This window comes from Trachemys scripta, chromosome 14 (assembly GCF_013100865.1).
Source record: "Trachemys scripta elegans isolate TJP31775 chromosome 14, CAS_Tse_1.0, whole genome shotgun sequence".
Lineage (NCBI taxonomy): Eukaryota > Metazoa > Chordata > Testudines > Emydidae > Trachemys > Trachemys scripta.
This window is the reverse complement of record NC_048311.1, coordinates 39,430,131-39,454,191: the sequence shown is the minus strand read 5'-3', so window position 1 is coordinate 39,454,191 and position 24,061 is coordinate 39,430,131. Positions and strand designations below refer to the sequence as shown.

At 48.1% G+C, this 24,061-nt stretch overlaps 5 protein-coding genes across 5 annotated transcripts in view; 1 reads left to right on the top strand and 4 right to left on the bottom strand.

Moving 5' to 3' along the window:
- The window catches only part of LOC117886897 (zinc finger protein 850-like), a 362,115-nt gene that overhangs the window by 37,983 nt on the left and 300,071 nt on the right, over positions 1–24,061 (bottom strand). The gene's annotated exons all lie outside the window — the stretch shown is intronic.
- Positions 1–24,061, bottom strand: part of LOC117887100 (zinc finger protein 208-like) — an 882,934-nt gene that overhangs the window by 626,515 nt on the left and 232,358 nt on the right. The gene's annotated exons all lie outside the window — the stretch shown is intronic.
- Positions 1–24,061, bottom strand: part of LOC117886925 (zinc finger protein OZF-like) — a 102,231-nt gene that overhangs the window by 7,264 nt on the left and 70,906 nt on the right. The gene's annotated exons all lie outside the window — the stretch shown is intronic.
- Positions 5,725–9,051, top strand: LOC117886922 (zinc finger protein OZF-like). Its single transcript, XM_034789071.1, has 3 exons — positions 5,725–6,288; positions 6,890–7,003; positions 7,331–9,051. The coding sequence occupies exons 1-3, from the start codon at positions 6,162–6,164 to the stop codon at positions 8,728–8,730; spliced, it is 1,641 nt and encodes a 546-aa protein (XP_034644962.1). The 5' UTR covers positions 5,725–6,161; the 3' UTR covers positions 8,731–9,051.
- Positions 12,697–24,061, bottom strand: part of LOC117886899 (zinc finger protein 850-like) — a 49,060-nt gene continuing 37,695 nt past the window's right edge. Inside the window, exon 6 of the mRNA XM_034789007.1 lies at positions 12,697–14,358. Coding sequence (XP_034644898.1) covers positions 13,754–14,358 — 605 coding nt within the window. The 3' untranslated portion in view covers positions 12,697–13,753. The remainder of the gene's footprint in view (positions 14,359–24,061) is intronic.

The following is a 24,061-nucleotide window of genomic DNA, read 5'->3' as shown; positions in this document are numbered from 1 at the left end:
CGGCCCCTGCCCCAGGGGGCCCCGCTCGGAGGGAAGGTAAGAGAGACACCTCCCTCCCCTGTCACCCCCGGGCTGCAGGGGGAGGTTTGGCCTCAGGCTGCTCCATAGAATCATAGAATATCAGGGTTGGATGGGACCTCAAGAGGTCATCTAGTCCAACCCCCTGCTCAAAGCAGGACCAATTCCCAAGTAAATCATCCCAGCCTAGCTGGCTGCGATTCCCCTCCTTGGGCCCAGGAAAGCTGCCGCCAGCTCCCGGTGTGTGCGGGGCGGGGGGAGCCAGCCCAGGCAGTGCTGGGGGCTGGGACAGCGGCATGTGGGGGGACTGAGGGAGGAGAACCGGGGTACAGGCCCCGCCAGGCAGGCCGGAGGGGGAAACCCAGGAATAGAGAGGGGCAGAGGGGATAAAAGTTCCCCCCTGATGAGCTGAGCCAGCTGCAGTGGTTGCAAAAGTAGGGCATTGGGGCTTTTTCTCCCCCCTTTCCCAGGATCTCAGCTCCTATTTCCCAGGGCCATGTCCTTATAGGTCCAGTGCATCACAGAGCCCGGACAGAGCTGCTCTCCCCCGTATAAGATGTTTCTTGCTGCTAAAGGAGACTTGACCCCCACAAAGCTCTCACTGTCACACCTGCTTCGAGTGTTTAAAGAATCCAGGTCTCAGTTCCCGTGTCTGCATAAAGCCGCCCAGCACTTCATCAATGTGTCCCAGCCACTGACCCTGTTCCCCTGAGTTTCACTCCTCTTGGAATCCAGTCTGGGCAGTTTCACTCCTGCACATTAGTTCCTTATAAAAACATTATTTTCATTACTCTGAGCTCTTCATCCTAAACTTCATCAGCGTTGTGCGGAGGGACGTCATTCTGCCATGGTATTTATATTTGTAATAGCAAATCATCATGGGGAATATGAATAGTTGCGAGTAGCTTCAGAAATCACATCTCCCGGTGACACTGTAACAGTTCCTGTTTATATTGTAATGTTGTAATTTGAGCGCAGTGCTGACTGATTTCATGGGCTGGTCTCAAAACGCCTTCAATTTCCTTTGCTTTAGCCAACTGTTATTTTGTCTTTGTGGTGTTTTTACCTCATGTTCCATTTGTGTGTAGAACTTGGTTCCCAAATATTCACTAACAGACAGAAGTTTCAAGGTTGAAGGCACCTAGATATTTTTAAATATGTGACTAGTGGCCTCAATCATTTTAAAACTCAGCTCCTAAGGGCCTTAGAGTGTCTCGTATAAAATACTTCTCCAAAATAATTTTCTGTGTTGTTGTGGTTTTTTTTTTTATACTAAGGACAGATATATATCCCCAAGATAGATTGTCAACCCCAAGAATTCAAACCCCATGAGTTATGCACCCAAAAGTCTAGAATTGAAATAAAGGAATAAATTTTTGGGTTTTTTTTATTACCTTTTTGTGTCTGAGCCTTTGGGGTGTACTAGCTACGTAGGTTTACTGCTACCCCTTCCAAAGGGTCTATACATCTAAAATGGTTGTACAATCCTGTAACAGCTGATGCCATTTTACATTTCTGGGAATATATGATTTCCCTCCCCCACTTGCAATTGAAAATTGATTTTAAAACCATATTTCTCTAAGTAACCCCCCATCCAGCACACTCTGAAATGCCCAATTGACTTTCCTATGACTTCATTTATTGCATGCATTGATGTGGATTTTTCTCCCACATTATTTATACTTCTAATGGCCTATGTTTGACAATTTTAGTTGTGATCCATTTCAGGGATGTTCTTCATTCTGACACATGTACTGATTTGTACGACCAAAGTCAAAAAATTTTTTAAATGAATTGTTCTATGTGTCCTTCGCATTGCTCAGGCCGGGGGACGCAGTGTGCTGACCTCACCCTTTCGTTTATGTTTTCGCAGGGGGCTCGCTAATGCAGGTTAGTTACCCCATGGGAAAAACACCCATTTTCTTATAGACACAGACTGTGCTGCTGACTCTGATGTTAAATGACCCATTATTGTTCATGGGCTGAAAACTCTGATGCTGATGGTGTGTCTTCTGCTCCTGTGCCAGGCGCTGCATCTGAATGTCTGCGCCCATGTGTGGAGGTGTCATGGAAAACAAATTAAATCTTTTAAAACTAAAAGAAATAGCAGTCAACCCCAAGCCCCCCTCACCAATTTCTCTTATTCCCTTCCCTTTCCTTCTCCAGGGCTTGTCTGCATGGTGTGATGTTAAAGGTGTGAAGTTAATGCACATGAATTCCAGGACTTTAAACCCCTGTGTGGACGCTCTCATTCAGAAGTCAGGTGGCCTTAATTTTGACATTGGCCGTCAGGACAGCCACAGACCAGTGCAGGAGACCTTCCCCCCAACGCTATAAATCATCAGGTCTTTGATCACTTCTTAAACATTTTTTAAGTATTGTGTAGTCCAGGTGTAACCCACATGCGATTTTGCAAGTTCAAAGAGAAGCAGTGGGGCGCTCATCTCATCTTCCCTGCGTGTTGCCTTGTGTGGAAATGCCATTGGGATATTTCCCAGGTACCAGCTTTGGTTTGACAGAATTTCAGTAGATGGGTTGAGGTGGAAATGTAAGGTGATCTCGCTCCTCTTCTCTCGTGCAAAGGACAAGACGTCCTTCATGAGCAGGAGGGCGACGGCCGGATAGTGTCATGGTAGATCCTGCTGTGCGTATGGAAAGCATTGGCCTGGCTGCTTTGTGATCCCCTTTATAAGAACACAGACCAAGTGGCGGCACTCTTGTCCCATGGGAGTGAACTATAAAGACTCCTTTGGTCTCTTGCCCTGGTGAGAGTTCTCGGTGGGCAAAATTTAGCATCTGCTGCCACGGTAAAAATGAAAAATTATACGCTCCAGGTAATGGAAACTTTTAAAAATTGGTTGAATACCTAGCTTTGTTTGATCCAGTCATGAAGGAGCATCTACGTAAAATAACTGATCATGAAACACAGGTTCATTACTTAGGAAAAAATATGCAGAATGAACTGATTCAAATCCTAGCAAATACCATTAAAAAGAAAATTGTAGAAGCTGCCCATTCTGCAAAATACTTTTGAATAATACTGGACTGTACACCCCGTGAGTCATGTTGAACAAATGATGACGATGATTCGTTTTCTGGCTATGGAAAAGTCTGCTGATGAAGATAATGTTGAAGTGCTCATAAAGGAACATTTTGGGGGTTTCGTACCACAAGGAGATGACTGGAGCCTTTATGACTGAAACTATTCTACAAGAGCTTGAAACAATGTCATAATCTGTTGAAAACTTATGTGGCCAAGGCTATGATAATGGGAGTAATATGAAGGCTAAAGACAACGGTGTGCAAAGGAGACTGATGGAAATCAATCCTAGGGCCTTTTTCGTTCCTTGCAGTGCGCATTCTCTGAATTTGGTTGTCAATGATGCTGCTAGATGCTGTTTGGAGGCAAGCAGTTTCTTTGACCTGTTATGTGTTTTTCTCAGGCTCAACACGCCGTTGGGAGATTCTGACTCACCATGTGAATTCTCTAACTGTGAAGCCACTTAGTCAGACAAGATGGGAGAGTCGCATTGATGCTTTGAAGCCTCTTCACTATGAACTTAGAAACATTTATGATGCCCTGATTGAAATTTCTGATGATACTACCTTTACTGGATCATCTGGCAATACGGCACGTTCAGATGCAGAAGCTCTTGCAAATGGCCTTTCCAAGTTCAAATTTGTGACTTCACTCATTTTGTGGAATAATATCCTTTTTGAAATTAACCTCGCTAGTAAGCAGCTTCAGGAACTTGAAGATACATTCTGCTATTCAAAAACTGCAGCAAACTGAAAATACTCTGGAGGAATTCAGAAGTGATGAATTTGAAAGAACACTGGTAGATTCTCTCGAGCTTGCTGAAGAAATAGATTTTCCGACAGCATTTGAGCCAGTGCCAGTTCGCATTCAGCAAAAGAAACAGCAGTTTTCGTATGAAGGATGAGACACACCCATTCAGAACCGAAAACAAAGGTTCAAAGTGAATTTCTACTTTGCAGTCCTTGATTCTGCTATTCACTCGGTTGATGAAAGATTTCAACAGATGCAGCAGCTAGAGTCAGTATTTGGTTTTCTATATAATATCCACAGCTTGCGAAAGAGAACAACAAAACGGATAAGAGAATTTTGTATAAAACTGGAGTCGGCGTTGACTCATGAAAATTCGAAAGACATTGATGCTGCAGATTTTTGTAGGGAGCTTCAGGCTTTTTCCAGATGACTTAAGGAACATTCCACTCCTGAAGAAGTACTGAAGTTTGTTTGTGAAAATAAACTCTCAGAGAGTTTTCCAAATGTTTTTATAGCTCTCCGCATTCTTTTAACTTTGCCAGTTTCCGTAGCTAGTGGGGAGCGTAGCTTCTTAAAGTTAAAATTGATAAAAACATATCTGCATTCAACAATGGTGCAAGAGAGACTTGTTGGACTTGCCACAATGTCAACAGAGCACGATATAGCTGGAAAACTGGATCTAAAAGAACTAGTGACTGAATTTGGAAAACTTAAAGCAAGAAAAGTCATGTTTTAAGAGCACAGAGTGTTTTTTATTCAGTGTGTTTTGTAAATAAAGGTTAACGTTCATTGAAGAGTTTTCTTATTTCTTTCTATATTGGATGTGGTGGTAATGGCAGTTAAAGCAGGATAGAGTAATGGATGATTTTGGATTTGTAATAATAAAAATTATAATTAACATTTTTTATACATTTTTATTTGAAATCGGACTGAAATAGTATCTCACTCTCGTGTACAAATCTATCCTGAATATTTTGTGTCTCTATTTTATCTGATCTAAGAAACATTGGTTGGCCAGACAGACAAACTGAATAATTAAGCCTCTGTTTAAAAAAAAAAAATAACGCTTAAAAAACATTAAAAGGAAAAAAGGGGCAAATGTTTCTCAGTTTATCAAAAACCTCAGCTTAGATCTGCCCTTGGGGTTTGGGGATGGGGGCGCCAATTCCATGGTTTGCCTAGGGCACCGAGTCTAGGGCCGCCCCTGCATTCTGATGTACAACAGGTGTAACAGACAATGCTGTCTGTCTAAGTTACATTTCCCTGGCAGTGCCTCGTTACAAGGGAACTATCCACAGGTACCCTCCTCCCTTCCTGCACACACACTGCTCCCAATTTAGGATATGTCTACACTACAAAATGAGATCAAATTTATAGAAGTCAATTTTTTAGAAATCGATTTTATACAGTCGATTATGTGTGTCCCCACTTAAGACCATTAAGTCGGCAGAGTGTGTCCACAGTACTGTGGCTAGCGTCGACTTTTGGAGCATTGCACTGTGCGTAGCTATCCCACGGTTCCCGCAGTCTCCGCAGCCCATTGGAATTCTGGGTTGAGCTCCCAATGCCTGATGGGGCAAAAACATTGTCGCGGGTGGTTCTGGATAAATGTCGTCAGTCCCGCCCCCCATTTCTCGCCTTTTTTCCTGGGTTACCCGTGCAAATGACACACCACAACAAACATGGAGCCCGCTCAGCTCACCGGTACCGTGTGTCTCCTGGGTGCTGCCACACGTACTATACCACCTAGAATGGCATCACAGAAACATCATGTCTGGGACTCTGACCCGGAGCGGCCGTTTGCCTCTCTGGTTTTTTGGTAGGCTTGTCTCAGCTCCTTCAGTTTCACGCGGTACTGCTGTGGGTCCCTGCTATGGCCTCTGTCCTTCAGGGGGGGAGAGGGAGGAGGGAGACAGGGTGTGAGAAACCTACTCATTTTCTGAGTAGGACCATTGGTGAGGGGGAGGGGAGGGACATTCACCCATTTCAAAAACAGGACACAACCCACCTGCACAGGGATGGAGCCTGAACCCAGTAGCCAGAGGCTGCTGTGAAATACAAAGGGAAGCTGTTGGGATTCCTGTCCCTGTCCCTGGCTCAGAGCTCTGCTTCCCGTATCAGCCTATGGCTGGCAGGCGTGTGGGAAATGAGAAGACGCTGCCCTGCTCTGTGTGCTGGGGGGGGACAAGGAGCTCTCACCTTCTCCCCACCCCCTGAAGCCTCCTGGCTGCTCTGATGGGTAGGGGTCTGATTCTGCTACTCTGCCCCTCCCAGAGCTTTTCACTCTTTCGCATGACTAGCGAGATTGTGGCTGGAGCAGCAGGTGCTGAGTGGGGGACTTTTGTTGTTTCAGATGCCGGTGACCTTCGAGGAGGTGGCTGTGTATTTCACCCAGGGGCAGGGGGCTCTGCTGGACCCCGCTCAGAAAGCTCTCTACAGGGACGTCATGCAGGAGAATTACGAGATGGTGACCTCACTGGGTAAGGGATTCCCGTACCCTCGGTTATTAGAAGCCGTGGAGTCCGTATGTCTGAATCTGGTCAGGTTCTTCCCTGGTCAGTTAGATCAGAGGTGAATGGGTTCCATAATGCACAGCTGCCATGTGAGAGAGACTTGCATCTCTGTGCCCTCTCCAGTGAGACACAGTGTCAAAACGTAATGGACATGCTAGCTCATCCCCATCCCTCCAGCTTTTAAAGGGGCAGAATCCATTCATTGTCCTTTCTGTATTGATTCCCATTCACACCAAATCCTTTTTAACCTCCCTTTTTGGGAATAGCTCCAGCCATTGGGAGGCTTAGAAATAGGCAGGGGTTTAATGCCAGAGCTGTGTGTGTGTCAGCAAGGCCCCTAGACTGCGCAGATCCTGGGAACTCCTAGTGAGGGTGTAAAAATTCCCCTCACCTCCCCAAACATCTGCCTCTCCCAAGAGGGCTCAGCCACCACGTTCCCGTCCTCTTGGGTTCCATGTTCCCCAGCAGAGCACAGGGACAGGTTCCGCTCACAGAATGTCCTTTGTTACAGACGCTCTTCTCAATCCTCCATGCACCCTGATCTGGTCTGATTTCACTCCCTGCACAGGATTCTCCCTTCCCAAACCTGAACTGATCTCCCGCCTGGAACGAGGGGAAGAGCCGTGGGTCCCAGATCTCCAGGTCTGCAAGGAAAGAGAGAGCCCGAGAGGTGTCCGCACAGGTGAGGACTGACACTCAAACCATCTGGGGAATGAAGAAAAAGTTGAGAGTCCTAAAAATGGGGTGTGAGTAAGTGCCCTCAGTTCTTCCTCCTCTTACCCAGGGCAGCGCTGTAGTCAGCAGATACTGCTTACGCTATTCCACTCACCCTGTTAGCTGCAGGAGTTTCCTTCCCATCTCTCCTTCCCTGTGAATGTTTGTGTGGAATGTGGAAGCAAAATCCAATTGTTTAGTATTCGCAACTTTAGTGTGTCCGGTTTTCCCTGGGTGCTATTCCTCTTTCTCTCCAGCACAATGACTCCTGTCTGGATTGTCTCTCTCCCGGCAGGTACTGATCGAGTGAGTGAAAAAAAGGAGGAGAATCATCATGAGGAAGTTCCTGGGGAAGTGGAACTACAGGGGACCTTTGTGGGAAGAGCTGAAGGGAATTTTTCCCAGTGCTGGGAACAGGGAGAAGCCTGGGGAAATTGGCACACGTCAGAGAGGCTGCAGGGAAACCACGGAAGGAAGAAGGTGGATGAATCTATTAAATGTGGGGGAGGAGACAAGGATCCCACAACCCAGCAGATAAATTCCAAGGAAGACAAACGCTATGAATGCCTCGGTTATGGAGAAGGATTCATTATGAGATCGCTGCTTGTTACACATCAGACAATCCATACTGGAGAGAAACCCCTTCAATGCTCAGACTGTGGGGAAAGCTTCAATAATCACTCAGCCCTGAATAACCATGGGAGAAGCCACAGAAGAGAGAAAACCTATCAATGCCTTGAGTGTGGGAAATGTTTCATTTGGAAGTCAGAACTAATTAGACATCAGCTAAGCCACACAGGAGAGAGACCCCATAGGTGCTTCGACTGTGGGAGAAGTTTCAAACAGAGGTCAGACCTTGTTAATCATCAGGCAATCCACACAGGAGAGAGACCCCATAAGTGCTTAGACTGTGGGAAAAGTTTCATACGGAGGTCAATCCTTGTTAATCATCAGAGAATCCACACAGGGGAGAGACCCCACAAGTGTGTGGACTGTGGGAAAAGTTTCACATGGAGGTCAGACCTTATTAAACATGAGAGAATCCACACAGGAGAGAGACCTCACAAGTGCTTCCACTGTGGGAAAACTTTCAGTCGGAAGTCAACTCTTTTAAAACATCACGCATTACACACAGGAGAGAGACCGCATAAGTGCGTGGACTGTGGGAAAAGTTTCATACAGAGGTCAGATCTTGTTAAACATCAGCACATCCACACAGGAGAGAGACCCCATAATTGTTTAGATTGTGGGAAAAGTTTCATGCGGAGGTCAGACCTTGTTAAACATCAGGCAATCCACACAGGAGACAGACCCCATAAGTGTGTGGACTGTGGAAAAAGTTTCATACAGAGGTCAGACCTTCTTAAACATCAGAGAATCCACACAGGAGAGAGATCCCACAAGTGTTTAGTTTGTGGAAAAGGTTTCATATGGGGGTCACACCTCGTTAAACATCAGAGAATCCACACAGGAGAGAGACCTCACACGTGCTTAGACTGTGGGAAATGTTTCATACAGAGGTCAAACCTTGTTAGACATCAGTCAATCCACACAGGAGAGAGACCCCACAAGTACTTGGACTGTGGGGAAATTTCACGCAGAGATCACACCTTATTAAACATGAGAGAATCAACACAGGATCTAAACTTCTCTGACACAGAATCAGAAGGTGTTAAGGAAATTGCATGTAATTGACCTAGATTCAAACTTTAGAGACGTTAGAAAAGTGTGTCCTTGTTAGATAAACTAGAGCTTCGAGAGGTAAACATGTATTGTTAAAGACAGGGAAGAAGATGGTAACTGTAGTAGTCTTTGTTTAGCTATATCTTGTTAACCTCTAACAATGGAAATAAATGGTTCCTGTCTAGGGCTGTATTCTGTGAATTCAGAGATCAAAAGGGAATATTAACATTTAGATAAAACTTGGTTGTAATAATGTCATTTCAGGTTTCAGAGTAACAGCCGTGTTAGTCTGTATCCACAAAAAGAAGAACAGGAGTACTTGTGGCACCTTAGAGACTAACAAATTTATTAGAGCATAGGCTTTCGTGGACTACAGCCCACTTCTTCGGATGCATATATAAATAATGTCATTGTTTGTCTCCTGAAAGTTTGTGGTAAACTGTCTATGATCTGCTTTATGGAGAATCTCCTCATGTTAATCCATGTAATTAATTACCAGTGATGTTTAGGAAATAGAAGGTTATTTCAAAATCCTGTTGTTCAGCCAAGGACTGTGAGCTGTCGAGACACTGCAAAAATGATCCATTCTTCTCTGATCTGCCGAAGAGTTATTCGGGGGGGAGGGGGCGTGTGAGTCGGAAGATGGAGATCTCCAGTCCCATCTGGACCACCCTGACATTGAAATTTGGACATTGGACTAGAACGTGATGAAATGATTCTGTAAAGGACTCTTTGCAATTCTCTACAGTGAAAGTGACCTAAGGGTTCTGTGCATGTCTGTATGTATAATGATAGTTTAACCAACACACTCTCTCTTTTCTTCTTTTAATAAATCTTAGTTGAGTTAATAAGAATTGGCTGTAAAGCGTGCATTTGGGTCAGAACTGAAGTATTCCTTAACTTGGTGGATAATGTATTGGATCCTTTGGAATTGGTGGAACTTTTTGATGTGATGAATAAGATTTTCAGCAATCCCCATCATGTTGAAGTGGGCTGTCTGGGAGGGAGCCCAAGGCTGGGTTGCTCTAAGGGAGTTATGCTTTGGCCTCTGTGTAGCCAGTAAGGTACTGCATAGTCTCCCCAACATAGTGCCTGGCCACTGGTTGTGGGAGGGACAATCACGAGGAACATTAAAGACTTGCTCACTGATGAGGACCATGACGCATGGAGCTGCACAAAACTTTAAAAATCAGGGCATGCCCCTTACCTTTTGTGGCCCTACTAATGCCTCAGTTCTTGCAATTCTCCAGCAGGTCGCCCTCTCTCAGGAGTGGGGCATGCAGATGAAGATGATGGAGTCTTCATTCTAGTGCTTCGGAGCAGGGAAATCTGCAGAGTGGCGACGTGGTCCTCCATCCACACTTTTGCCATACACTATGCGATCACCTGGCAGGCTAGAGACAACATGGCCTTCAGCAGCGCAGTGCTCCAATCAGTGGAAGACTCTGATCCCACCACCTGAATTTGGGCTTGGGAGTCACCTGATTGGAATGGACATGGACCAGCACTCGAAGAAGGAAAAACAATTACTCACCTCGTAACTGTTGTTCTTCGAGATGTGCTGCTCGTGTCCATTCCAATATCCACCCCCCTCAGCCGGCAAGAAGGAACTGAGGGGGTGGCGGGTGGACAGGGCTCTATATTGGGCACCCAGACTGACCCTCCGGCTAGCTGCTAGGGGAAAAATCCCAGAGAATCCGTAGACTCAAAAAAATCAGGAAAATAAATTTACCCATTTTCATCTGAAGTGGGTAAACTGGCTTCACTTCTCATTATTCAGTTGTGTTAGTTAGAAAAGTTTTAGCATTATCATCATCATCATCATAATATATATATATATATATAAAAAACCCTTCCCATCTATAAATTATCTGGACTAACACAGAAAAAACCTGGGGTGAACTTATTGAGGTGTCTACAACCGTGCTGGGTCAATGGGAGAGCGTTGACCAACAGTGGTGGAGACAGACCCTTGGAGTGCATATCCAGCACTCGCGCCCTGTGCTTTTGCTGATAGATACTGATCATTGTCATTGTTCAATGAAGAGGAAAATCTCATGACAGAGGCTAGGGAAACGTGAAAAGAAAATCAGAAAGGACTACTTCAGCGAATGATCATTTGTCTTTTGAAGTCCTTAGAAAATCTGAGCTAGCTTCTCTCAAACTGATTTAATATCAAAATATGTGACAGAACCGCCATCAGGAAAGAGAGAGAATCTTGCAATGCTGGGTGGGATACAAACCACTTTCCTGTTCATTAAGCAAAATCCCAGAGAATCTTAAGACTCAAAATCTGGAGAACAAATTTACCCATTTCCTTCTGAAGAAGCCAAACCTGCTTTACTCTGCACCGCTGCATTACTTGGCTGTGTTACTGACAGAAATTTTAGCATCATTGTAATAAAAGAAGAAAGATAAAAAGTAGGGCTGTCGGTTAATTGCCGTTAACTCACACGGTTAACTCAAACAAATTAATCGTGATAAAAAATAGTGATTAACCGCCATTTTAATCACACTGTTAAAAATAGAATATCAATTGACATTCATTAAATATTTTTGGATATTGTTCTACATTTTCAAATATATCGATTTCAATTAAAAAGCAAAATACGAAGTGTACACTGTTCACTTTATATTATTTTTATTACAAATATTTGAACTGTAAAAATGATAAAAGAAATAGTATTTTTCAGTTCCCCTCATAGAAGGACCGTAGTGAGATCTCTTTAAGAAGGAAGTGCAACTTACAAATGTAGATTTTTTTTGTTATTACATAACTGCGCTGAAAAATAAAACAATGTACAACTTTAGCGCCCACAAGTCCACTCAGTCCTACTTCTTGTTCAGGCAATCACTTAGAGAAACAAGTTTGTTTATATTTACGGGAGATAATGCTGCCTGCTTCTTATTTACCATGTCACCTGAAAGTGAGAACAGATGTTTACAGCAGGGTGAGCTGTGGGAGATCCCTCACCTCTGGAGGACTGTGGAGCTCTGGGGGATTTCTTCCCCTAGGCTGGGGAGCTATGGGGGTTACCCTGTTGCCTGCAAGGGCTAGGTAGCACCAGGGGGACTGAAGAGCTTGGGGCTCCCCCACACTGGCAGTAACTGGGGAGCTGTGGGGGATCCCCCATCTGCTGGGGCTGGGGATCTGCAGGAATTCCCCCCAGGCTGGGGAGCTGCGGGGGTTACCCTGCCACCTGTAGTGCCTAGCGAGCTCCATGGGCCCACCCTGGGGAGCTCCGGGAAATCCCATGCAGACTGGGGAGCTGCAGAATGCCCCTGCTGGTGATGGCTGGGGAGCCACGGGGCATTCCCCCATGCCCAGAGCTCCAGAGGTCCCCCCCACTTACAGGCACTGGGCAGTCAGGGGGATTCCCCCCGCCCGGGGACTGGGGAACTCTGGGGGATTCCTACCTAGGCTGGGAGCTGCAGGGGTTGCCCAGGTGCCTGCAGTGGCCAGGGAGCTCCCAGGGTCCCCCTGAATCATGGGGACTGCAGAGCTGCGGGGTATCCCCCCCACTCATGACAAGGGGGAGTGCAGAGCCAAGGGGGGATCCCCAATGCCTGCGGAGACTGGATTCCCCCACATGAGTGAGGATTAGGGAGCTTCAAAGGATCTTCTCCCTGCACCTTGCGCTGGGGGCGGATTCCCGAGGGGAATTCCCAACCTCCTGGCCTTTGGGGAGGTTTAGGGGGGATTCACCCCCATTCACAGGGCCTGGGGAGCCACAGGGAATTCCCCAAACACGGGGGGGGGGGCTGGGGACCTGTTTCTTCCCTGCCCCTGGGGAAATTCCCCAAGGCCCTTGGCCGCTAGGGAAGCTGCTCGGTATTTGTCTCACATCTGCGGGTCCTTGGGAACACCAGAGGCCCCAGGCACGCATGGGCACTGGAGAACTGAGGGGGATCCCACAACACCCGTGGGTAGTGGGGAATCGCGGGGCATTCCCCAGCACCAGGGAAGAACTGCAGGGGTGTTTCCCCACCAGCTGCAGCAGCTGCGGAGCCGCAGGGAACACCCCCCCACCCAACATCGTGGGCTGGGGAGCCCTGGGGACTGACTCCGTGGAGGCTGGGGAAATGCAGGGCATTCCCCCCCATCAGCAGCAGCTGGAGTCAGAGTGATGGGGGAATCCACCCACCCCCAAGGACTGGGGAAACTGGGGGTCCCGTGGGGGAGGGTAGTCACAGGGCATCCCCCCGTCCATAGGGGCTAAGGAGCCACAATGGCTGAATGAAAATTGCTCCACACACAAGCCATTTCAGAAGTTGTGACCAGGGTCCTGGGGGGCCACACTGAGATTGCTCAATTAGGGCAAACTGCAAAGAATGGGCCGACAGTCCTCAAAACTGGTGGATATTCCAATTCTTAGATTCACCAAGCCAGTCCTTAGGTCAGTTTCACTGTAGAGATGATGCTTTAGAATGGCAAAGGGTCCTTTACAGAAACATTTCATCACATTCTAGTCCAATGTTCACATTTCAATGTCAGGCGGTCCAGATGGGACTGGAGATCTCCGTCTTCCGACTCACACTCCAACCCCGAATAACGCTTCGGCAGATCAGAGAAGAAAGACTAATTTTTGCAGCGTCTCGACAGCACACAGTCCTTGGCTGAACAACAGGATTTTGAAGTAACCTTCTATTTCCTAAACATCACTGGTAATTAATTACATGGATTAACATGAGGAGATTCTCCATAAAGCAGTTAATAGACAGTTTACCACAAACTTTCAGGAGACAAACAATGACATTATTACAACCAAGTTTTATCTAAATGTTAATATTCCCTTTTGATCTCTGAATTCACAGAATACAGCCCTAGACAGGAACCGTTTATTTCCACTGTTAACCTCTAACAAGATACAGCCAAAGACCACTACAGTTACCATCTTCTTCCATGTCTTTAACAATACATGTTTACCTCTCGAAGCTCTAGTTTATCTAACAAGGACACACTTTTCTAACATGTCTCTAAAGGCTGAATCTAGGTCAATTACATGCATTTTCCTTAACACTTTCTGTCTCTGTGTCAGAGAAGTTCAGATCCTGTGTGGATTCTCCCATGTTTAATGAGATGTGATCTCTGTGTGTAACTTTTCCCACAGTCCAAGCACTTGTGAGGTCTCTCTCCTGTGTGGGTTCTTTGATGTTTAACAAGGTCTGACCTCCATATGAAACCTTTACCACAGACTAAACACTTGTGGGGTCTCTCTCCTGTGTGGATTCTCTGATGTTTAAGAAGGTCTGACCTCTGTATGAAACTTTTTCCACAGTCCACGCATTTATGGGGTCTCTCTCTTGTGTGGGTTCTCTGATGTTTAACAAGGTCTGACCTCCATACGAAACTTTTTCCACAGACTAAACACTTATGGGGTCTCTTTCCTGTGTGTAATGCCTGATGTTTAAGAAGGTCTGACCTCTGTATGAAACTTTTCCCACAGTCCAAGCACTTATGGGATCTCTCTCCTGTGTGGAATGCCTGATGATTAAAAAGGTGTGACCTCTGTCTGAAACTTTTCCCACAGTCTAAGCATTTATGGGGTCTCTCTCCTGTGTGGATTGCCTGATGTTTAAGAAGGTCTGACCTCTGTATGAAACTTTTCCCACAGTCAAAGCACTTATATGGTCTCTCTCCTGTGTGGCTTAACCTATGTCTAATTAGTTCTGACTTCCAAATAAAACATTTCCCGCACTCGAGGCATTGAGAGGCTCTCTCTCCAGTGTGGCGTCTCCCATGGTTATTCAGGTCTGAGCGATTATTGAAGCTTTCCCCACGGTCCAAGCATTGAAGGGGTTTCTCTCCAGTATAGATTGTCTGATGTGTAACAAGCTGTGATCTCACAATGAATCCTTTCCCACACTGCAGGCAGTGACAGGGTGTGTCTTCCTTGGGAATTGTCTGCTGGGTTGTGGGATCCTTGTCTCCTCCCCCACATTTAATAGATTCAACCAGTTTCTTCCTTGGGTGGTTTCCCAAAAGCCTCTCTGACCTGTGCCAATTTCCCCAGGCTTCTCCCTGTTCCCAGCATTGGGAAAAATTCCCTTCAGCTCTTCCGACAAATGTGCCCCGTCGTTCCACTTCCCTGGGAACTTCCTGATGATGATTCCCCTCCACGTTCTCACTTCCTCGCTCAGCACCTGCTAAGAGAGAGAGACAATCCAGACAGGAGTCATTGTGCTGGGGAGAACGAGGAATAGCACCGAGGGAAAACCCGACACAAAGACTGAGCAATTGGATTCTGCCTCCAGATCCCACCCAAACACTCACAGGGAAGGAGAGACGGGAAGGAAACTCATGCAGTTAACAGGGTGGGTGGAAATCCTGAGTAATATCTGCTGACCACAGCCCTGCCCTGGCTGAGATGAGGAAGAACTGAGGGCACTCACTCACTCACTATATTTTTGGGATTCTCAACTTTTTCCTTCATTCTCCAGATGGTTTCTGTGTCAGTCCTCACCTGTGCGGTCGCCTCTCGGGATCTCTCTTTCCTTGCAGGCCTGGAGATCTGGGACCCACGGCTCTTCCCCTCGTTCCAGGTGGGAGATCAGCTCAGGTTTGGGAATGGGAAATCCTGCGCAGGGGGGGAAATCAGACCAGATCAGGGTGCATGGAGGATATGAGAGCGCATCTGTCACCAAGGACATTCTGTGAACGGAACCTGTCCCTGTGCTCTGCTGGGGAACATGGAACCCAAGAGGATGGGAACGTGGTCACTGAGTCCTCTTGGGAGAGGCAGACGTCTGGGGAGGTGAGGGGAATTTTTACACCCTCACTAGGAGTTGCCAGGATCTGTACAGTCTAGGGGCCTTGCTGATGCACACACAGCTCTGGCGTTAAACTCCTGCCTATTTCTAAGGCCTTGGCTATACTTGCGAGTTGCAGCGCTGTAAAGCCGCCCCCAGCGCTGTACCTCACTCCCCATCCACACAGGCAAGGCACGTACAGCGCTGTATCTCCGCGGCTACAGCGCTGCTGGTACTCCACCTCCCCGAGAGGAATAAAGAATATTGCGCTGCCGCTGCTGCGCCAGTGTGGCCACCCAATGCACTCCGATTGGCCTCCAGAAGTATTCGGCAGTATCCCACAATGCCTGTTCTAGCCACTCTGGTCATCAGTTTGAACTCTACTGCTCTGTCCTCAGGTGACCAACCATCAGACCCGCCCTTTATATTCCCCGGGAATTTTAAAAATCCCCTTCCTGTTTGCTCAGCCAGGCGTGGAGTGCTCTCAGTGACCATGTCTCCACACGTCAAGTGAGCCCCAGTATGGAGCAATGGCGAGTTGCTGGACCTCACCAGTGTTTGGGGGGAGGAAGCTGTCCAATCCCAGCTGCGCTCCAGCCGTAGGAATTATGATACCTTCAGGGAGATATCAAGGGCCATGATGGAAAGGGGCCACAACCAGGATGCCCTGCAGTGCAGGATTAAAGTGAAGGAGCTGCGGGGTGCCTACCACAAAGCCCACGAGGCAAACGGCAGCTAGGGTGCTCCCCCCGCGACCTGCCAATTCTACAAAGAGCTGGATGCGATGCTTGGGGGTGACCCCACCTCCACTCCGAGCACCACCATGGACATTTCAGAGTGGGGGGAGGAGGATGAAAGCGGGAGTGAGGGTGCTGGGGCGGGGGGAGACACCCTGGAATCCCTGGAGCCATGCAGCCAGGAGCTCTTCTCAAGCCAGGAGGAAGGTAGCCACTCGCAGCGGCCGGTACTTGGTGGAGGACAAACAGAAGAGCAGGTTCCCAGTAAGCGGCTTTTTTTTTTCAGGAAGGAATTCTTCGAAAGTCTCATCCAGAATGTGGGCAATTCGCTTGCGCAGGTTTATTGGGAGAGCCATCGTGGTCCTTGTCTCAGTCAGGCTAACGTGTCCGTGCCACTGTGGCGCGAGGGGTGGGGGGACCATTGCTGCACACAGGCAAGCTGCATATGGGCCAAGGCAGAGGCCCCATTGCAGTAGAAGACCCTCCCTTGCTTCCCAGGTCACCCTCAGCAGCGAGATAGCTTCCAGGACAAACTCCTGTGGAAAATGTTGGGACAGTGTTCAGTGTAGGTGCCCCCTGCAGCCGTTGGCTCTCCCCAAGGCACAGAAACCCAGAGGACAGTACAGCCCTGAAACAATCAGTCCCCCTTACTCACCATTTTGGGGCTCCCGTGGGTTGTTTGTGCTCTCTTTGGGACGGGAAAATTATGCTATTGTGTAGACTGTGTGCGCCCTCCTTAAGTGCGGGAGAATCATTGCTCTGTCTGGTATAAACAATGCTGCCTCTGTTAAATGTTGCATTTTGCCTTTACAGATGCAACCTTGAGATCTCAGCTGTCCGTGTTATCACCGGCTGAGAGACTTCAAAAACTCCAGAAGAGACCGCAAAAAAGCAAAGACGACATGCTGCAAGAAGTGATGCATCAATCTCTTAAAGAGAATCAAAAAGCGCAGGAGTGGAGGGAGAGTGAAAGCAGGATCCGCAAGGAAAACGCAGCGCACCGGAAGCAAAGCATGGATCGGCTGATAAGCATCATGGAGCACCAAGCGGACTTTATCCAGGCGCTCATAGTCATGCAGGCGGAGCACTACCGCGCCCGCCCCCCCCCACTGCAGCCCTTGTCCCAAAACTCTTTCCCTTGTGCCCCAACCCACTTTCCCCAACATCTGGATTCTTACCACCACCAGCTGCCTCCAACACTTATATCTTCACCACCCAGCCCTGAAAACTATGACCCTTACCCTCTGCACTCAACCCCCATCACCAGGCATTTTAGCCATCCTGAAGTGCAGCCCTCATTGCACAGCATCCAGACAGGACATACGCAAATCTGAGATTGTACCATTCTGCACCCTACCCCCTTGCCCTTTCTATTTCCCAAGCAGTTGTGTTTCTTTTCAATAAATGGATTTTTTGGCTTTGAAAACATTCTTTATTATTGCATAAAGTAAAAGATACCTTAGCCCAGGAAAGAAACAGGCACTGCAAGTCTGCTTAGCAAACACAGATTCCTACTAACATTGTAACCACTGCACTTCACTTCCGTGCAGGGCACCAGATATCACTGCTGGTTTTCAGCCTCAAATTGCTCCCTCAAGGCATCCCTAATCCTTGCAGCCCCGCGCTGGGCCCCTGTAATAGCCCTGTTCTCTGGCTGTGCAAATTCAGCCTCCAGGTGTTGAACCTCAGAGGTCCATGCCTGAGTGAAGCTTTCACCCTTCCCTTCACAAATATTATGGAGGGCACAGCACGCGGATATAACCGCGGGGATGCTGTTTTCACCCACGTCCAGCTTCCCATACAGAGATCGCCAGCGGACCTTTAAACGGCCAAAGGCACACTCCACAGTCATTCGGCACCGGCTCAGCCTGTAGTTGAACCGTTCCTTGCTGCTGTCAAGGCTCCCTGTGTAGGGTTTCATGAGCCACGGCATTAACGGGTAAGCAGGGTCTCCAAGGATCACAATGGGCATTTCGACTTCCCCTACTGTGATCTTCCACTCTGGGAAAAAAGTCCCGGCCTGCATCTTCCTGAACAGCCAAGTGTTCCGAAAGATGCGTGCGTCATGGACCTTTCTGGGCCAGCCTGTGTTAATGTCAATGAAATGCCCACGGTGATCCACAAGCGCTTGGAGAACCATAGAGAAATACCCCTTCCGATTAACGTACTCGGATCGTAGGTGGGGTGGTGCCAGAATAGGAATGTGCGTCCCATCTATTGCCCCTCCACAGTTAGGGAACCTCATTTGTGCAAAGGCATGCACAATGTCCTGCACGTTACCCGGAGTCACGGGTCTTCTGAATAGGATGCGATTAATGGCCCTGCAAACTTGCATCAACACGATTCCAACGGTCGACTTTCTCACTCCAAACTGGTTAGCGACCAATCAGTAGCTGTCTGGATTTGCCAGCTTCCAGATTGCAATAGCCAACCGCTTCTCCACTGGGAGGACAGTTCTCAATCTCATGTGCTTGCACCGCAGAGTGGGGGCGAGCTCCTCACACAGTCCCATGAAAGTGGCTTTTCTCATCTGAAAGTTCTGCAGCCACTGCTCGTCATCCCAGACATCCATGACGATGTGAACCCACCACTCGGTGCTTGTTTCCCGAGCCCAAAAGCGGCGTTCCACAGTGCTGAGCATGTCCGTGAATGCCACAAGCAATTTTGTGTCGTACGCGTTACGCGGCTCGATAGCATCGTCGGACTCCTCACTCTCACTGTCACTTTGGATCTTAAGGAATAGTTCGACAGCCAAACGTGACGTGCTGATGAGATAAGTCAGCATACGCCTCAGCAGTTCGGGCTCCATTTCCCGCAGACAGATCGCGCTGCACAGAAACGGTTGAAAGATGGCGCCAAATGTGGACGGAAACACAGGGATTTCTGGGATGTGAAGTGATGCATCACGGGGAATTGGGACAGGACCCAGAATCCCCCGCCCCCCCCCCCCCCACAACCCACAGCACCAGAATGGGAAGAGGTGCTCTGTGGGATAGCTGCCCATAATGCACTGCTCCCAATGACACTGCAAGTGCCGCAAATGTGGCCACGACAGTGCGCTGGACAGCTGTCAGTGTGGTCAGACTGCAGCGCTTTCCCTATTCATCTGTACGAAGTCAGGTTTAACTCACAGCGCTGTACAGCTGCAAGTGTAGCCATACCCTAAACCTTCCCAATCGCAGGAGCTATTCCCAAGAAGGGAGGTAAATAAGGATTGTGTGTGTGAATGGGAATCAATACAGACAGGAAAATGAATGAATTTCTACTCCTTTGAAAGCTGGAGGGGTGGGGATGAGCTAGCATGTCCATTAAGTTTTGACACCGTGTCTCACTGGAGGGTACAGAGATGCAGGTCTCTCTCACACGGCAGCTGTGCATGACGCAAAATATTCCCCTCTGGTCACTGACGAGGGAAGAACCTGACCAGATTAATACATACGGACTCCACGGCTTCTAATAACCCAGGGCACGGGAATCCCTTACCCAATGAGGTCACCGTCTCGTAGTTCTCCTGCATGACGTCCCTGTAGAGGGCTCTCTGAGCGGGGTCCAGCAGAGCCCCCTGCCCCTGGGTGAAATACACAGCCACCTCCTCAAAGGTCACTGGCATCTGAAACAACAAGAATACCTCCACTTAGCACCTATTTCCCCAGCCACAATCTCTCAGGTCACAGGAAAGGGGGAAAAACTCGAAGCTCTGGGAGGCCAGAGTAGCAGAATCCCACCCCCACCCGTCAGAGCAGCCAGGAGGCTTCAGGGGATGTGGAAGATGAGAGCTCCTTGTCCCCCCCTGCACACGGAGCAGGGCAGGGTCTTCTCATTTCCCACACACCTGCCAGCCACAGGCTGATACAGGAACCACAGCTGTGAGCCAACAGCTCAGAATCCCAACAGCTTCCCTTCGTATTTCACAGCAGCCTCTGCCCAGTGGGTTCAGAGTCCAGCACTGTGCAGGGGCTTATGTCCTGTTTTCGAAATGGGCAAATGTCCCTCTCCCCTTTGCTGCCAATGGTCCTACTCAGAAAATCAGCAGGTTTATCACACCCTGTCTCTTCCCTGCCTCTCCCTCCCCCAGCCCAGCAGGTCCCTGAAAATCCCCTACCTGAGCTGGCTTCATCACAGCCATTTCCCTTCCCTGTCTCCTGGAAGATGGGCCGATCTGGAGTGAAATGTGGACGTGATTCCTCAGCCTGTCAGGGCGAGAGGGGCGATGGGGGAGGTTACAGATGGGGCTGGAGTCCATGTCACACCCCGATTCTCCCCAGGCTCTTTAGACCCTTCCAGTAATAGCATCTCTGAGCCAAATGCTAGAAAAAGAGCAGAATCAAAGGGGCCACTTTGGGAGATTGCCCCCCATTGCAGTGTGAACCTCTCTCCCTTAGCAACAGCCGGAGCCCTCTGGTGGCATCATCTGAAGAATGAGCTGCCCTGGACTCCCCCGGCAGCCCCCAGGGACAGGCAGGCAGAGGCTGATCCCATTGGCCCATCCGCACGTCCCCCTTGCCAGAGCCCGCAGTGACTCCGGTCTGACACCAGTGTGGCTGAGATCTGAATCCTGCAGGGAAATCAGACCAAGACCTAGGGCAGCCCTGAACACTCAAGGATCAGACCGCCAAAGGCCATGAGTTTGTCTCTTTTTAAAAAAATCCAATGTTAGCTGAGAGCAGTGTGTGTGCGCGCAGGAAGGGAGCGGGTCGCATGTGGATATTTGCCTTGTAACTAGGCTCTGCTGGGGAAATGTAACTCGGACAGACAGCATTGTCTGTTACCCCTGTCGTACATGGGGATGGTCATATCGGTGAGTCTGTGACTGCCATGCTCACAAAGGTGTGAGGCACAGTCTGGCAGGTGTAACAAAAATCTATTAAACTCACTTCACACATTGTCGTGTTGTGTCTCAGCACAGGTGCAGAGCGCAGGGCTGATCTTGCTCCAAAGCATCCAGAAGTAGGGAGGGGCGGTTACCAGACATGTTCTGTATTTGTTTCCAAAGCTGCATTGGATGTTTTCATTGGGCACATGTCACATGGTATGGCCACTCCCTCTTTACTCACCTGAGAGCTGAGGCAATCAGAGCTTGGAGGGGAGATAGGTGTTTAGGACAGTCACCATCTCCATGCTCTGGAACGGCTCTGAATGAAGCCAGGCAGGACTCTGGTGCAGTTTGTCCCCCTCAGGGCACACTCTCACCAGGGGCAAGGGATCAAAGGAGTCTTTATAGTTCACTCTTATGGGACAAGAGTGCCGCCACTTGGTCTGTATTCCTTATAAAGGGGATCACAGAGCAGTCAGGCCAACACCCTCTGTGCGCACAGCAGGATCTACCATGACACTATCAGGCCTTTTCCCTCCTGCTTATGAGGGATGCCCTGTCCTTTGCAGGAGAGAGAAGAGGAGCGAGATCACCTTACATTTCCACCTCAACCCATCTACTGAAATTCTGTCAGACCAAAGCTGATACCTGGGAAATATCCTAATGGTGTTTCTATACAAGGCAACACTCAGGGAAGATGAGATCAGTTCCCCACTGTTTCGCTCCTTCTCTTTGGACTTGAAACATTGCATGTGCGTTACACCTGGATGATACAAAACTTAAAAATGTTCAAGAAGTAACCAAAGACCTGATGATTTGTAGTGTTTGGGGGAGTGTCTCCTGCACTTATCTGGCTGTCCTGACTGCCAATGTCAAAATTAAGGCCACCTTACTTCTGAATGAGAGCGTCCACACAGGGTTTAAAGCTCTGGAATTCATATGGATTAACTTCACACCATGCAGACAAGCCCTGAAGAAGTAAAGGGGAGGGAATAAGAGAAATTGGTGAGAAGGGCTGGGGGAGACTCTGCTAATTCTTTTAATTTTAAAAGTTTTAATTTGTTTTCCATGACACCCATAGAAATGGGCACAGACATTCATATGCAGCACCTGGCACAGGAGCAGAAGCAATAGACACAGAATCAGTATCAGAGTTTTCAGCCCTTGAACAATAATGGGTCATTTAACATCGGAGTTGGCAGCTTAATCTGTGTCTATAAGAAAACGGGTGTTTTTCACATGGGGTAACTGACCTCACCTGCATTAGCTAGACCACCACAAAAACAGAGAAGAGGCAAAGTACATTAGTTTCACCAAAAGGTAAACAAGGTGAGGTCAGCATGGTGTCCCCCAACCTGACCAATGCAAAGGAGATACAGAGCAATTTGTTTTAAAAATTCTTTGATTGCGGCCGTACAAATCAGTACATCTGTCAGAACAAAGGACATCCCTGAAATGGATCACAACAAAAAATGGAAAACATAGGGAATTGGAAGCATAAACAATGTGGTAGAAAAATCCACATCAATGCATACAGTAAATGAAGTTATAGAAAAGTAAAGTGGGCCATTCAGAGTGTGCAGGATGGGGGGGTTACTTACAGAAATAAGGTTTTCAAATCAATTTTCAATTGCAAGGGGTGGCGGGAAATCCCATGTTCCCAGAAGTGCAAAATGGCATGGAATGTTACAGGATTGTCCAACCATCCTAGATATATGGATCGTTTGGAAGGGGTAGCAGTAAAACTATAAAGCTATAAAACTATAAACTATAAAGTAGACCCCAAAGGCTCAGACACAAAAAGGTAATAAAAGAAAAACAAAATTTATTTATTTGTTTAAATTCTAGACTTTTGGGTGCATAACTCATGGGGTTTGAATTATTTGGGTTGTCAATCTGTCTTGCGGTTATATTTCTATCCCTAGTTAAAAAAGAACCAGAACTTTATTTTTGAAAAGCATTTTATACGAGACACTCTAAGGCCCTTAGGAATTGAGTTTTAAAATGATTGAGGCCACTAGTCGCATATTTAAAAATATCTAGGTGCCTTCAACCTTGAAACTTCTGTCTGTTAGTGAATATTTGGGAACTATGTTCGATACGCAAATGGGACATGAGAAAAAACACCAGGGTGCTGGATAGAGAGACAAAGTAACAGTTGGCTAAAGCAAAGGAAATTGAAGTTTTCAGACCAGCCCATGAAATCAGCCAGCGCTGCACTCAAATTACATTACAATAGAAACAGGAACTGTTACAATGTCACCGGGAAATGTGATTGCTGAAGCTACTCGCAACTATTCATATTCCCCATGATGATTTGCCATTAAAAATAGGAATTCTATGGCCCAATGACGTCCCTCCACACAAAGCTAATGAAGTTAAGGCTGAAGAGCTCAGAGTAATAAAAAGAATATTTTCATAAGGAACTAATGTACAAGAGTGAAACTGCCCAAACTGGATTCCAAGAGGAGTGAAACTCAGGGGAACAGGGACAGTGGCTGGGACACACGGATGAAGCGCTGGGCGGCTTTACGCAGGAACTGAGACCGGATTCTTTAAACACTCGAAGCAGGTGTGACAGTGAGATCTTTGTGGGGGTGCCTGTAAATATTTCACTGGATCAAGTCTCCTTTCTTTAGCAGCTCAGTAACATCTTATGGGTGGGTGGGGGGGAGCAGCCTGTCCAGACACTGCGACGCACTGGGCCTTTAAGGACACGGCCCTGGGAAATGGGAGCTGAGATCCTGGGAAAGGGGGGAGGAAAAGCCCCCCCACCCCATCCGGAGGGAACGTTTATCCCCTCTGTCCCCGCTCCTTGCCCACCCCACGTGTCGCTGTCCCAGCCCCCAGCACGGCCGGGCTGGCTCCCCCGCCCCACTACAGCTGGCTCAGCCCATCTAGGGGGAATTTTTATCCACTCTGCCCCCTTCATTCCTGGGTTTCCCCCCGCCCCGCACACACCGGGAGCTGGCGGCAGCTTTCCCGGGCCCAGGGCGGGAATCGCAGCCAGCTCCGCTGGGAGCAGCCTGGGGCCAAACCTCCC

Coding starts and splice junctions, on each gene's coding strand:
- LOC117886922 (XM_034789071.1), top strand. CDS start 6,162: ATGCCGGTGACCTTCGAGGAGGTGGCTGTGTATTTCACCCAGGGGCAG. Junction 6,289..6,889: donor CGAGATGGTGACCTCACTGG/GTAAGGGATTCC, acceptor CTCCCTGCACAG/GATTCTCCCTTCCCAAACCT. Junction 7,004..7,330: donor CCCGAGAGGTGTCCGCACAG/GTGAGGACTGAC, acceptor CTCTCCCGGCAG/GTACTGATCGAGTGAGTGAA.